Consider the following 13783-nt stretch of genomic DNA (forward strand, 5'->3'; position numbering starts at 1 on the left):
TGTACACATTGAGGCAAAAAAATGAACTTAAATGATTTTAGCAAACGGCTGCAATATAACAAAGTGAAAAATTTAAGGGGGTCTGAATACACGTACGTGTGTACGTGTGTGTTTTTTATTTGAGAAAAATATGCACTTTACAATACTTTTCAACTGGATTTATATTACTTTTACAGGTTTAAAAATCCATGTCATGAAATAAAAAAAAGGGCACACTGATGCAATAATTCATTTTACTTTTTACATTTGTACAAAGTAGCAAAAGATGTAATAAGATCACAACACCAGTCCATATGGCAAATCTAAATATTATACAGGTTTGTGCCCACAAAAACATTAAATATTCTGTAATGGGGTCAGTAGCATAAAATGCTGATTAATTTAGGGCAACTATTATCCACAAAAGATCAATGTATATAATCTTGACATCAGATATTTTACTTATTTCCTATGCAAAATGGGTGTAGCCTACTTATCTGCATAAACAGGCCAAGAAGTAATTTACTGCAAAGTCTACAAATGGGATTTTAAACAGTACAACATCTGTGCATAGCAAAGAGTCATATTCCGAGATCAAATATTTTAAATTGTGAAAAGCTCTTGACACTTAATTATGGATTTGTGAATGCTTTGCAGATTCTTCCATTAACAGAATTTGAATTAAGGCACACTGGCCCTTAAATGCATTTGTGCAACAAACTAGTTTGAGCAAAAGTTGTGTGGAAATTGTGATGTTCCCCCTTTTCCAGTGTTCTCATACAAAATATTACAGTGATCTCACTTAATATATTTACAAAGATTTTCAAAAGGTACAAAATGATAAATTACACATCAGGCTTGGCAAACAGGATGTTCAAAAGAGTACAATACACAAGCCCAATTTAAGTGATGTCCTTTTAGTTCTAGCTGTACTCATAATTGTCAACTAGTTCATGTAAACTCACTCTATAATCAAACCAGTTACTGGCGAATTCAGGATACAAGTCATCATACTGTGCTATTAGAAATGTAGTATCTATAACACATGGCAGTGGCATTTGGTTCATGGCAGGTCAAACTTGCATACAAAAATAAATAAAATAAAAAAAGGGGGGGTGGGGGGTATGGCTTTGTGGTCTGTTCTCTAGACAGACTATTGCTGTGAATTTTCACTGACCAAAACAACCACGCCATCACATGAACATGAAATGAGAGAGCTGACTTTTCAGTCATGAACAGTCTCTATGCCAAGCCTAATACAGTACAAAATAGATTTACTGAAATGGTGTCATTAATAATTGTCAACCCATTCAGCGAAGCCTCTTTCCACAAGCGTCCTGTTGACTGACACCATCTGCAAAATAAAATAAATAAAAAAGGTTTACAGACCAACCAATTATCTCCACAATACAAAATTGGTCAAGGTCACTCATTAAAGTGTCATTAAGCTCAAATTAAACTGTCAATACATGCTATATTACATTGTGTTCATACTCATTTTACCACTAAAGCATTAATTTCTGTAGACTGCTAAAAACCTGGTTGTGCTTGCCATTTACTGTCCCTCCCTCCTCATCTGCGTCCCCACTACAGCCCGAGGTTGTGTAGAGCACCCATGGTCACATCTGAGCATGCTCATGTTTCAGTTCCTACTAAGCTGTTCATTTCTTCCTTTTTCTTATCTGTGCAGCCCACATTACTATAGAGATATACACAGTGGTAAAGGCGTCTCCTCGCTCCCTCCATGTTCTCGTATTGCTAAACACTATGAAAGCCGGACATAAGATGGTGATTGATGGAGGCTTCAACTTCCCGTTAGTCCCAACACACAGGCTGGAGCAGCGTGGCAGCCTGTGATTGGCAGAACCTCCTCCAGATATCTTTAGTGTGAACAAAGTGAAAGCTATCGTCAGTCAACTTAAACACTGCCTACACCATGATATTGCAAACACATTTGATTGGAAATAGAAACTTGTAATAAGCTTTAAAAAAAAAACACGATTTAGAAAGCCTGTGTGTCATGTGATCAGCACAGCACCAATCAGCACTGTGCAGACAGTCATAGCCCAGATGTCCTATGCTGCTATAGAGCATACATACATCAGTACTAGAAACTTAAAATGTTTTCTTGAAGATGGGAAAAACCTTGGAAACGTCATGACTGCTGAACGGCAATTAACCACCTGCAAAATCACATACATGTACGTCATTTTGAGAAAGTGGTTGTACCGTAGCGATGCCTGCAGCTAGCATCACCCCAGTACCGTTTAGAGCAGACAGTCGGCTTTCATGCAATGACAACCGATGCGGCTAAGCAGCCGTGGCCCTTATCGCAAGAAGTGGGAGTGGACGTCCCCCCGCCCAGCCCTCCTGTCCCACTAGGACACCCGAGTGACCAGTGGGCACATCCGCTGGCTGGCCAGAGACCTGAACAAAGCTGGAATTGGCTTTGATCGGGTCTCCAATGTAGTAACATCACAACGCCCTTTCTGGTTTACTCGGCAGCCAATGGTGCCAATTTTAAAAAATCCAAAGTATTCAAAAACAGATTTTGGCGTTAATACTTTGAAGTGCAGATGAGAGATTTGGGGTCTTTTAGACCCCAGATTTATCCATAAAGGGTACCCATCACTGGCTATTACCTGTCACAAGGAATGTTTGCTATTTTTTTATTTTTCCCCCCAAAAAATGTAAACACACCTTAATGAACAGAACACATACTAAAGTTGGCCACATTTTTATGTAGAATGACGACGTTACGCCGAGTAAATAGATACTCAACATGTCACGCTTTAAAATGGTGTCTGGAATGGCGGCAAACTGTGCTTAAAATTCTCCATAGGTGACACTTTAACGCCTTTACAGGTTACCAGTTTAGCGTTGCACAGGCGCTCTAGTGCTAGAATTATTGCTCTCGCTCTGACGTTCGTGACAATACCTCACATGTGTAGTGCAATCCCTGTTTACATATGCGTGCAGGAGTAATGTATACGTTCGCATTAGCACGGTGGAACAGGGGCGCTTTAAATTTAAAAAAGCATTAGACCCCAAATCTCTCCTCTTGCCTCCCATGCAGCTGATCAGACACACATCGGTCTGATCAGCTGCTTCCCTGGTCGCCAGGTAAACAGAGAGCCCAAACTGTAAGTGAGGACATAACACATTGCTCCTGGTTTCCGGTGTTAGAGAGGGGGAACAACTTCAGTTCCTCTCTCCATACAGGGCAGCCATCGCCTTGATACTGACCTCCGCAATGGGACCGGAGAGCCGGCGGCCGATGTGGGAGGGGAGTGGGACCCCTTTCCGTCACCCACAGAAGCGATTGGTTAATTAGCCACTCATAACTTCTGCAAGAAAGAATCGCCGGGTGTAAATTTACATACTGTAATGCATGTAGGCGCAGGCATCATTCCGGTATAAACCACTGAAACTGGGGGAAAAGGACGTCCTCCCGGTGGGAAGTAGTTAACTAAACTAAGGCTTTAATCATACTGTATAAAATGCAGGCTGGATATTCATAGACTCTGGGTTACAGTGCATCCCTAGAACTCTACCTCACATTTTGCTAGGATTCTTAGGTGATGGAGCTCTCCCTTATGGAAACGCTTACTATGCTTAAAGGGTTATTAATCCCAGTAATATGAAAAATAGTTCATCCACCCCCCGCAGTGCCCACAGTTTAGAAATCTTTTTTTACATTAAAATACTTCCACTATATACCATTTTGGCTGATCTGTATACCATGGTCACGTGATAAACTGCAGGGTTTGCCCGAGTGCTGAGTGTCCACATGCTGTTAACGGAAGGAGATCATCTATAAATCAAATGTTTTTTGGAGGAGGGACTAGGCTTTCATTTAGGATCTGTATACACGCCCAAATGTGAGGTCAATACCATGTGACCTGAAATGGTAAGCAATTAAATTATCTCTCCAGCAATAGAGAACAAACTGAGCATGTGCAGCTTTACTACTCTGACTGTCTTATCTGGCCTTGCCAAGAGACCCTGCAGGAGGGGGAGGAACTGTCCACGCAGGATCAAAGAGCCTTGTTACACAATACAGAGGATCAACCCCTTAAGTTCCACAGTGAGTATAACAAGCATGCTATTCTGTATATACAGACATATTTTACTGTTGTGGGTTTAGTAGCACTTTAACTACAGCCCTAGTAGTTATAAACCAGGATTATGGCAACAGCCATAATCCTGGTTTCAACATTTGCAGCTGGCAATGGGCTTTACCTTTAGGCACCATTTCCCAGCTCTTTCGTTCCACTGGGGAGCCCAGGACCAATGCACACACAGACGGCTGTAGACAGAAGGAGCAGCATCCGTTCCTCCCCTTCTTGTGTGACAAACTATTCGAGGCAACAAGGATTTAGTCACCTCTGGTTTCAGGTGTCAAAATTACAATTTAAAGTCAAATTAAAAAAAATAAATACAAAAATAAAAAGGAAGACGACACCCTCTCCACACATAAAAAATAATGAAAGCATATGAAAACCATGATTGCACCATGTGTAGGGTATTGCCACAAACCACGTGAGAGCAATAATTTTACTGCCAGACCTCAAGTTTAACACAAAAACTGGTAACCTGTTAACACTTTAACAGTCACCTATGGAGACTTTTTTGCTGGTACACTTGACAAGTTCATAGAGAATGTCACAGAAGGAAAGGTCCCAATTCCACAGGGGACAGTTCCAACCCCCCCCTTCAGGGGTTTCTACCTCTTCAAAACAAAGAATGCCCCATCGCACTAGCTTCATTTTCAAAGCAAACATTTTGCTCCTTTTTGGCACAAGACTTGAAAGCTGACCAAAGAGGTCTGGTTACAGTTTTATTCTTCCTATGGGTTCAATTGGTGGTTTCCAAATTCTTCCCCCTCATCCTTTTCACAAACCAACTAAAAACTGCCCAAGGACAGTAAGATTTGCAGACTGCCCTGAACCATCTCTTGTCCCAATGTTCACTCCGGTCCCTCTGGAGAATCACAGGATTATATTCAAACCAGTTCAAAGCACCAAAGTCCAATAGAAGTATTCATCCCATCTTGAACCTAAAATCTTTAAAGCGATTCCAAAAGGTAGTAAATTCGTAAGCGGAAAAAATAAAGTTTTAAACTGCTCTGCACAATGGTCTTGCACAGAACAGCCCCAATCCTTCATTTTTTTTATTCCCCATCGACGGCCCTGGCTTCTCCCCCCTGCCAAGTGCCCCCAATAGTAAGCCCCCCGGAGACGCGCTCCTACGAATGGAAATGCCCTCCGTCCTCTCCTCATTGGCTCCCGCTGCTGTGTGAGCCAATGGGAAAGAGCTGCTGCGCTCATGCACATTGCTGATCGAGATTGAGCTCAGGTATGTACAAGGCCTAGTTCACACAAATGCAGTTTGCCTGTAATTAGTTTTAGTGCATTTTTGATGCGTTTTGCATTTATGCTTAATTTGGACATTTTGTTGGGCAGATTACAAAAAACACTACATGTTTTTTTGCAGCTTCTCCAAATCTATTGAACAAAAAAATAAATAAAATAAATAAATTAGCATAGATGTGAAGGTGGAAACCATGTTAATATGAACTGTAGTGTCTTCCTGCAAAAAGCACAAGAAACCACATACAGTTGTGCTCATAAGTTTATATACCCTGGCAGAATTTAGAATTTTTTGGCCGTTTTTCAGAGAATATGAATGAGAACACAAAAACATTTCACTCATGGTTAGTGTTTGGCTGAAGCCATTTATTATCAACTGTTTACCCTTTTTAAATCATAAAATGACAACAGAAACTACCCAAATGACTCAGATCACAATTTTACATATCCTGGTGATTTTGGCTTGATAACATGCACACAAGTTGACACAAAGGGGGTTGAATGGCTATTAAAAAAGGTAACCATCCTCACCTGGATCAGTTTGCTTGCAATTAGTGTATGTACTAGTGTTCTAATCAAGAAGTGGTAGGTAGGTAGACCAACTAAAATTTCAGCCACTGCTGCCAAGAAAATTGTTCGGGATGCAAAGAAAAACCCACAAATAACTTCAGATGAATTACAGGACTCTCTGAAAACATGTGGTGTGGCTGTTTGAAGATTCACAATAAGGAGGCACTTAAAGAAAGATGGGCTTGCATGGTCATGTCGCCAGAAGAAAGCCATTACTACGCAAATGCCACAAAGTATCCCGCTTACAATATGCCAAACAGCAAAGACAAGCCTCAAAGCTTCTGGCACAAAGTCATTTGGAGTGATGAGACCAAAATTTAGCTTTTTGGCCACAACCATCAACATTTAGAGAGGCGTCAATAAGACCTATGATGAAAGGTTCACTATTCTTACTGTGAAAGGACGTGGATTGCTGATGTTTTGGGGATGTGCGAACTACAAAAGGAACTTGGTCAAATTGATGGCAAGATAAATGCAGTATGTTACCAAAAAATACTGGAGGAACATTTGCATTCATCAGCCAGGAAGCTGCACATGGGATGTACTTGGAGATTCCAACATGACAATGATCCAAAACACAAAGGCCAAGTCGACCTGTCATTGGCTACAGCAGAATAAAGTGAAGATTCTGGAGTGGCCATCTCAGTCTCCTGACCTCAATATCATTGAGCCACTCTGGGGAGATCTCAAAAACGTGCAGTACATACAAGACAGCCCAAGAATTTGCAGGAACTGGAGACTTTTTGGCAAGAGGAATAGGCAGCTTTACCATCTAAAAAGATAAAGAGCCTCATCCACAAATACCACAAAAGACTTCAAGCTGTCATTGATGTTAAAGGGAGCAATACACGGAATTAAGAACTGGGGCATGTAAACTTTAGATCAGGGCCATTTGGCTAGTTTGTTTTGCGATTATGTTTTTTCTTTTTTTCTTTTTTTTAAAAGAAAAAAAAAAAAGAAGGAGTGAACACAGTTGATTGATAATAAATGGCTTCAGCCAAACACTAACCACAAGTGAAAGAAAAAAAAAAAAAAAAAAAAAAAATGTGTTTTTCATATTCTCTGAAAAATGGCCAAGAAATCATGAATTCTGCAAGGGTATGTAAACTTATGAGCACAACTGTATGTGTAAACCAGGCTTAAGGGGGAGCTAGCCTTAATGCATTAAGATAAAAAAAACAAAAAAAAAAACCCATCTGCATGTAGAACCACAATAGTACCATTCATTTTGTTTCCAAATTTCACATGTAACTTGCCTCTGACACAAGGGAGAATTACCTGCCACCAGTAGACATTCAAGATGCCTACCCTCAAATACCCTTTTACCCATCTCAGCAGCATTTTTTACGCTTTGCAGTAGGACACAAAACCTTCCAATCTGCCACACTGCCATCTGACCTATCCTCTGCACCCAGAGTACGCAAACAATTGCATGCACCAACACTCAACTTCTTAAGAACTCAGGGCATCCAGCTCACAAGGACCTTTAGACCACCTTCTGGGGGGGCGTGGTTTAACCATCTATGCAAGCTGACGTGTTGCTCAATTTTATTCTGATTAGAGAGCATGACATCCTGCTACAGTACCTTGGCAGTGGCAGCTGTACACAAGACGCCATCCTGTATCCCCAGCCGCAGCTCTGGAGCTCATCCGCTAAGAGGAAGGAAGGAAGGAAGGAGAGACAGTGGACCATCTGTCCCAACATTGCGGGAAGCCACTTCCACAGGAAACAGTGAAGGACCGGCAGAAAGAAACAGCCACTAAACTAAGATGGTTCGCCCATACACAGGCTAAAGAACGCACACCGACAAAGCCACCTTCTACATCACCGGGTGTAGCAGCTTCAAAATCTGCAGCCTCCAACCCAACCCGTTTTTAAACACAGGAAGCTCATCCTCGGTGCACTCTCTCTCTGCAGACACAGCGAGTATGCCTCAGCAGCCATCTTCTGCCACGTGCAGCGACACTGATCCAGATGCACCAGACCCACATTGAAAGATCCTCACTGCAGTACATGCTTATGGTTCACGTTCTCAATCTCCTTAAACTCATTAGTACGTTGTGCAAGTCTTTCACATACGCCATGACATGCAAAAATAATCAGCGAGAGGGCCACAGCACTTGAGGGGAGGGTGGGTACCATTGAAGATGACATCTCCCGCCTCCAACACAATGTCCGTGCGATGTCAGCTAAAACTTCAGAACATGCTGCTAGGGTGAAGGACATGGAGAACTATCATAACGAAACACTATGCACAGTGGCTAAACGGTTAGCACTTTTGCCTAACAGCACTAGGGTCATTGGTTCGAATCCCAACCACAGTACTACCTGCATGGAGTTTGCATGTTCTCCCTGTGCAGGTGTCCTCCCACACTCCACGGTAAGTCAATTGGTTCCTGTCTAAACTGACCCTAGTATGTGTATGTATGAATGCGAGTTAAGCACCTTAGAGATTGTAAGCTCCTTGAGGGTTAGGAACAGGTGTGAATGTACAATACAGTATCGCACAAAAGTGAGTACACCGCCCACATTTTTGTAAATATTTTATTACACCTTTTCATGTGACAACACTGAATAAATTACACTTTGCTACAATGTAAAGTAGTAAGTGTACAGCTTGTGTGACAGTGTACATTTGCTGTCCCCTCAAAATAACTCAACACAGCCATTAAAGTCTAAACCGCTGGCAACACAAGTGAGTACACCCTTAAGTGAAACTGTCCAAATTGGGCGCAAAGTGTCAATATTTTGTGTGGCCACCATTATTTTGCAGAACTGCCTTAACCCTCCTGGGCATGGAGTTCACCAGTTTCATAAGTTGCCACTGTCGGCCTCTTCCACTCCTCCATGACAGAGCTGGTGGATGTTAGAAACCTTGCGCTCCTCCGCCTTCCATTTGAGGATGCCCCACAGTTGCTCAACAGGGTTTAGGTATGGAGACATGCTTGGCCAGTCCATCACCTTTACCCTCAGCTTCTTTAGCAAGGCAGTGGTTGTCTTGGACGTAGGTTTGGAGTCGTTATTTTGGAATACTGCCCTGTGGCCCAATCTCTGAAGGGAGGGGATCATGCTCTGCAACAGTATGTCACAGTACATGTTGGCATTCATGGTTCCCTCAATGAACTGTAGCGCCCCAGTGCCAGCAAGCACTCATGCAGTCCCAGTCCATGGCACTCCCACCACCATGCTTAACTGTAGGCAAGACACTTGTCTTTGTACTCACATGGTTGCCGCTACACACGCTTGACACCATCTGAACCAAATAAGTTTATCTTGGTATCATTAGACCACAGGACATGGCTCCAGTAACCCATGTCCTCAGTCTGCTTGTCTTCAGCAAACTGTTTGCGGGCTTTCTTGTGCATCATCTTTAGAAGAGGCTTCCTTCAGGGACAACAGCCATGCAGACAAATTTGATGCAGTGTGCGGCATATGGTCTGAAAACTGACAGCCTGACCCTCCATCCATTCAACCTCTGCAGCAATGCTGGCAGCACTTATGTCTAGTGCCCAAAGACAACCTCTGGATATGACGCTGAGCATGTGCACTCAACTTCTTTGGTCAACCATGGCGAGGCCTGTTCTGAGTGGAACCTGTCCTGTTAAACCACTGTATGGTCTTGGCCACCATGCTACAGTTCAGTTTCAGGGTCTTAGCAATTTTCTTATATCTTTATGTAGAGCAACAAATCTTTTTCAGATCCTCAGAGTTCTTTGCCATGAGGTGCCATGTTGCACTTCCAGTGACCAGTATGAGAGAGTGAGAGCGATGACACCAAATTTAACACTCCTGCTCCCCATTCACACATGATACCTTGTAACACTAACGAGTCACATGACACTGGGGAGGGAAAATGGCTAATTGATCCCAATTTGGACATTTTCACTTAGGGGTGTACTCCATTTTGTTGCCCCTGGTTTAGACGTTAATGGCTGTGTGTGGAGTTATTGAGGGGACAGCATATTTGCACTGTTATACAAGCTGTACACTCACTACTAAAGGGCTGCATAAATTGATGGCACTATACAAGTGACTGTAATAATTAAAAAAAAATAATAGTTGGCATCCCTGAAAAAACTGAGGGGAGGAATGCCACCAATTTTATTGAATACTGGTTTATATTTATGTCTGACAAAGACAAATTGTCTTCATACTTCTCTGTAGAGAAAGTTCTCAGGATGCCACCCTGACCATCTCTACCAGGGGACCCCTCCAGACCATTTCTACTAAAAATTACTACATTTCAAAGGACAGAAATACAATCCTAGGGCTACCCAGGCAGAAATCCGATTTGGAAATCCAGGGTACTAAAGTCTCAATCTACCCAGATTTCTCAGCTGACATGCAACACATGGGCTAAACATGTTGAAGTAAAATGCCGACTACGTTCTGTGCAAGTGCCTAATGTGATGCTTTACCCTGCGAAATCGAGGGCTGTTGCAAATGGCAATACAGACTTTCAAATCGCCAACTTTCTTATGAAGGATTTATCTCCCTGAAGACTATATACAAACATCCGATTCTTCAGGCTTTTTGTTGGGTAATCAGCTTTTAAGAATCTGCCCTCCAGCCATCCCTTTGTCTAGAATACATTAGACCTTATTCTAGACATGGCCAAAGCAAGACACAGAGCTTGGAGCGCCACTCAAAGCACTACAAACACACCCTGTGCCGTTCAAAGCACAGACAGGGTGCTAGTGTTCAAACAAGCTCATCCAGGCTAGCAGAAGCAAATCAGAAGGCAGAAAGGTAGAGGCGCACAGCAGGACCCAGCCACTATACAGAAAGGTGAACATACAGCTTCAGCCCAAGTTACTCCCAACTACACCGACATGTTTCACCCCACCTATGGAGCTTAACAGATCACCTGTGTAGTGGCTGGCTCTAGTGTACAGCGTTTCCACCCTCTGTCTGGTGGCTGAGGCACTAGTTTTTCTTCCAGCAAATAAGCTCATCTAACCAAGATCTCAAAGTAGAACTATAGGCAAAACTTAGTTTTTCAATGTTGCATATAGAGCATAGGAGGGTTATAACCCCTATCGGGTTTTTCTGCCATCTGTCCACTGGAGAGATTTACCTTCAATTGCTGTCCCATAGCTAAACAGGAAGGGAGAGGAAATCTATTGTCCGATACCTAAGAGTCCAGATATTGTGATTCCGAATGGTGAACAAGACATCTTGTGAGGAATCCTTCACCAGCGGTAATGCGCACACTCCCTCTTACCATAAACTGTGGACCACCCTTCTAAAGTGGTCACTGGTGCTCTTTACAAATCAGATCACTAAAGGTCACTCAGATATCAAACCCCAAAAGAATTCCTTCCATGACAGACTCCAACTCCACCAGATATATAAATGTCAACAAAGCAGACAGACATGTCATGGTGCAGTATGTTAAAAAAAAAAAAAAAGGGGGGGGTGTTTATTAAAACAGTTTCCAAAATGCACACTCGCCATACAGAAGACAAAACTCGCATGTGAATAAAAAGAGGGTTCCAACCAACAAGATGGCCGACTTCTGTGGGCGGCGACATCACACAGTCATAACTTCACCCAATGCGTATAGCTCTAGAAAAATTTAAAAAATGCCCGATACGTATTCTTTTAAAAAACAGTCATTGGGCGAAACTAGCATGTGACGTTGCCGCACACCGAGGTCAGCCAACTTGTTGGTTGGAAATATCTGTTTGATTCACATGCAAGCTTTTTCTTCTGTATGGCGAGTGTATTTTGGAAACTGTTTTAATTAACCCCCCTTTTTGAACATACTGCACCATGGGGTGTCTATCTGCTTTGTTGATATTCTATATCTGGCGGAGTTCATCATATGGAGTGATGTAGAAGGAATTCTTTTGGCTTTTGATATAGGAGTGACCTGATTTGTAAAGAGCGCCAGTGACCACTTTATAGGAATAAGAATTTACCCCCTTCCTGACCAGAGCACTTTTTGCGATACGGCACTGCGTCGCTTTAACTGACAATTGCGCGGTTGTGCGACGTTGCACCCAAACACAATTTGCGTCCTATTTTTCCCACAAATAGAGCTTTCTTTTGGTGGTATTTGAACACCTCTGTGGTTTTTAATTTATTGCGCTATAAAAAAAAAAAAAAAGCGTCAATTTTGAAAAAAATAAAAAAATATATATTTTTTACTATAATAAATATCCCCCAAAAACAAAGAAAAAAATTTCTCTCAGTTTAGGCCAATATGTAATCTTCTACATATTTTTAAAAAAAAAAAAAAAAAAAAGAAATCGCAATAAGCAAATACTGATTGGTTTGCGCAAAAGTTATAGCGTCTACAAAATAAGGGATAGATTTTTGGCATTTTTATTAATAGCGGCAATCTGCGTTTATCGTGACTGACATTATGGCAGACACATCGGACACTTTTGACACTATTTTGGGACCATTGTCATTTATACAGCGATCAGTGCTATAGAAATGCCCCGATTACTGTATAAATGACACTGGCAGGGAAGGGGTTAAACACTAGGGGGCGATCAAGGGGTTAAATGTGTTCCCTCGTGTGTGTTACTAACTGTATGGGGATGCTGTATAAGTCGCTGTCCCTACTTAGTAGGAGCAGACGATCTGTCTGACAGAACAGGGATTTGTGTGTTTACACACACACACACACACACCCCCCCGTGCCGCTGGCCAAGCGCATTGGGTCCCCCACCGAGCAGTGGGCGTGACTGCTAAAGATGTTTAAAGGGCCGAATTATAGCTACAGCTATTTGCGGGAGACAGCCAATCTGCCGCATTATGACAACGGCTGGTCGGCTAGTATTTAAAATGCCTGTTTGCAAAAAAAAAAAAAAATAAAAAAAAAAACAAAAAAAAAAAAAAACCCACACCAGGAGCATATTCTTCCAGCCTCCGTCCCGTCATTCTTTTTGCAGGGCCTGGCATACAGAGGGAGTCGGCAAAGAACTAGATGAGATGGGGCAGGAGCTGCAAAAGTTGACTGCCTAGCAACCAATCACTAGCTTAGTAGGAGAAGTTAACTTTGGCAGCTCCCGCTCCCCCATCCGATGCTGTGCTTCGCTTTAAGTCTCTCTGCATGCTAAACCTGTTAAAAAGTGTGAATCTCTGGTTTTATTTATTTTTTATACTATATTTACTTAACAAGGCAGTAATGATGTGTACAGTGCCTATAGTAGCCAATCATATTTATCACAGTCAGATCAATTAAATATTTTATTTATATTAATATTGTTAAAGAAGTTAAATGTTTTATTTAGAATCAAGTTACAAAAATAAAATATTAACAGTGTAATTTCATGAGAAAATGTTTGAGGGCGTGTTTAGGGGCAGGGCAGGGGTTGGGTGGGGCAACTGGTGGCAAGTAACTTAAGGTCTGGCTAGTAGCTCAGGACTTGAAATTAGGAGCCCTGATTTCAAAATATTATTATTATTCAGGATTTATATAGCGCCAACAGTTTACGCAGCGCTTTACAATATAAAAGGGAGACAATACAGTTATAATATAATACAATACAATAGGATTAAGAGGGCCCTGCTCAGAAGAGCTTACAATCTAATAGGGTGGGGCAGGTGGTACAAAAGGTTGTAACTGTGGGGAATGAGCTGGTGGAAGTGGTAGGAGATTAGTAGGAGACGTGATAGGCTTTCCTGAAGAGATGAGTTTTCAGGGATTGCCTGAAGGTAGCAAGAGTAGGGGATAGCCGGATAGATGGAGGTAGCGAGTTCCAGAGGATGGGAGAGGCTCTGGAGAAATCCTGGAGACGAGCATGGGAGGAGGAGATGAGAGAGCTTGAAAGCAGGAGGTCTTGAGAAGAGCGGAGAGGACGATTTGGGTGATATTTGGAGACAAGATTAGTGATGTAGCTTGGGG

The 13783-nt window shown here is 42.2% G+C and overlaps 1 protein-coding gene across 1 annotated transcript in view; it reads right to left on the minus strand.

The window, feature by feature from the left end:
- Positions 1-219: 219 nt before the first annotated feature.
- AKAP1 (A-kinase anchoring protein 1) overlaps positions 220-13783 on the minus strand; it is a 62862-nt gene continuing 49298 nt past the window's right edge. Inside the window, exon 12 of the mRNA XM_073613109.1 lies at positions 220-1333. Coding sequence (XP_073469210.1) covers positions 1271-1333 — 63 coding nt within the window. The 3' untranslated portion in view covers positions 220-1270. The remainder of the gene's footprint in view (positions 1334-13783) is intronic.

This window comes from Aquarana catesbeiana, linkage group LG02 (assembly GCF_042186555.1).
Source record: "Aquarana catesbeiana isolate 2022-GZ linkage group LG02, ASM4218655v1, whole genome shotgun sequence".
Classification (NCBI taxonomy): domain Eukaryota; kingdom Metazoa; phylum Chordata; class Amphibia; order Anura; family Ranidae; genus Aquarana; species Aquarana catesbeiana.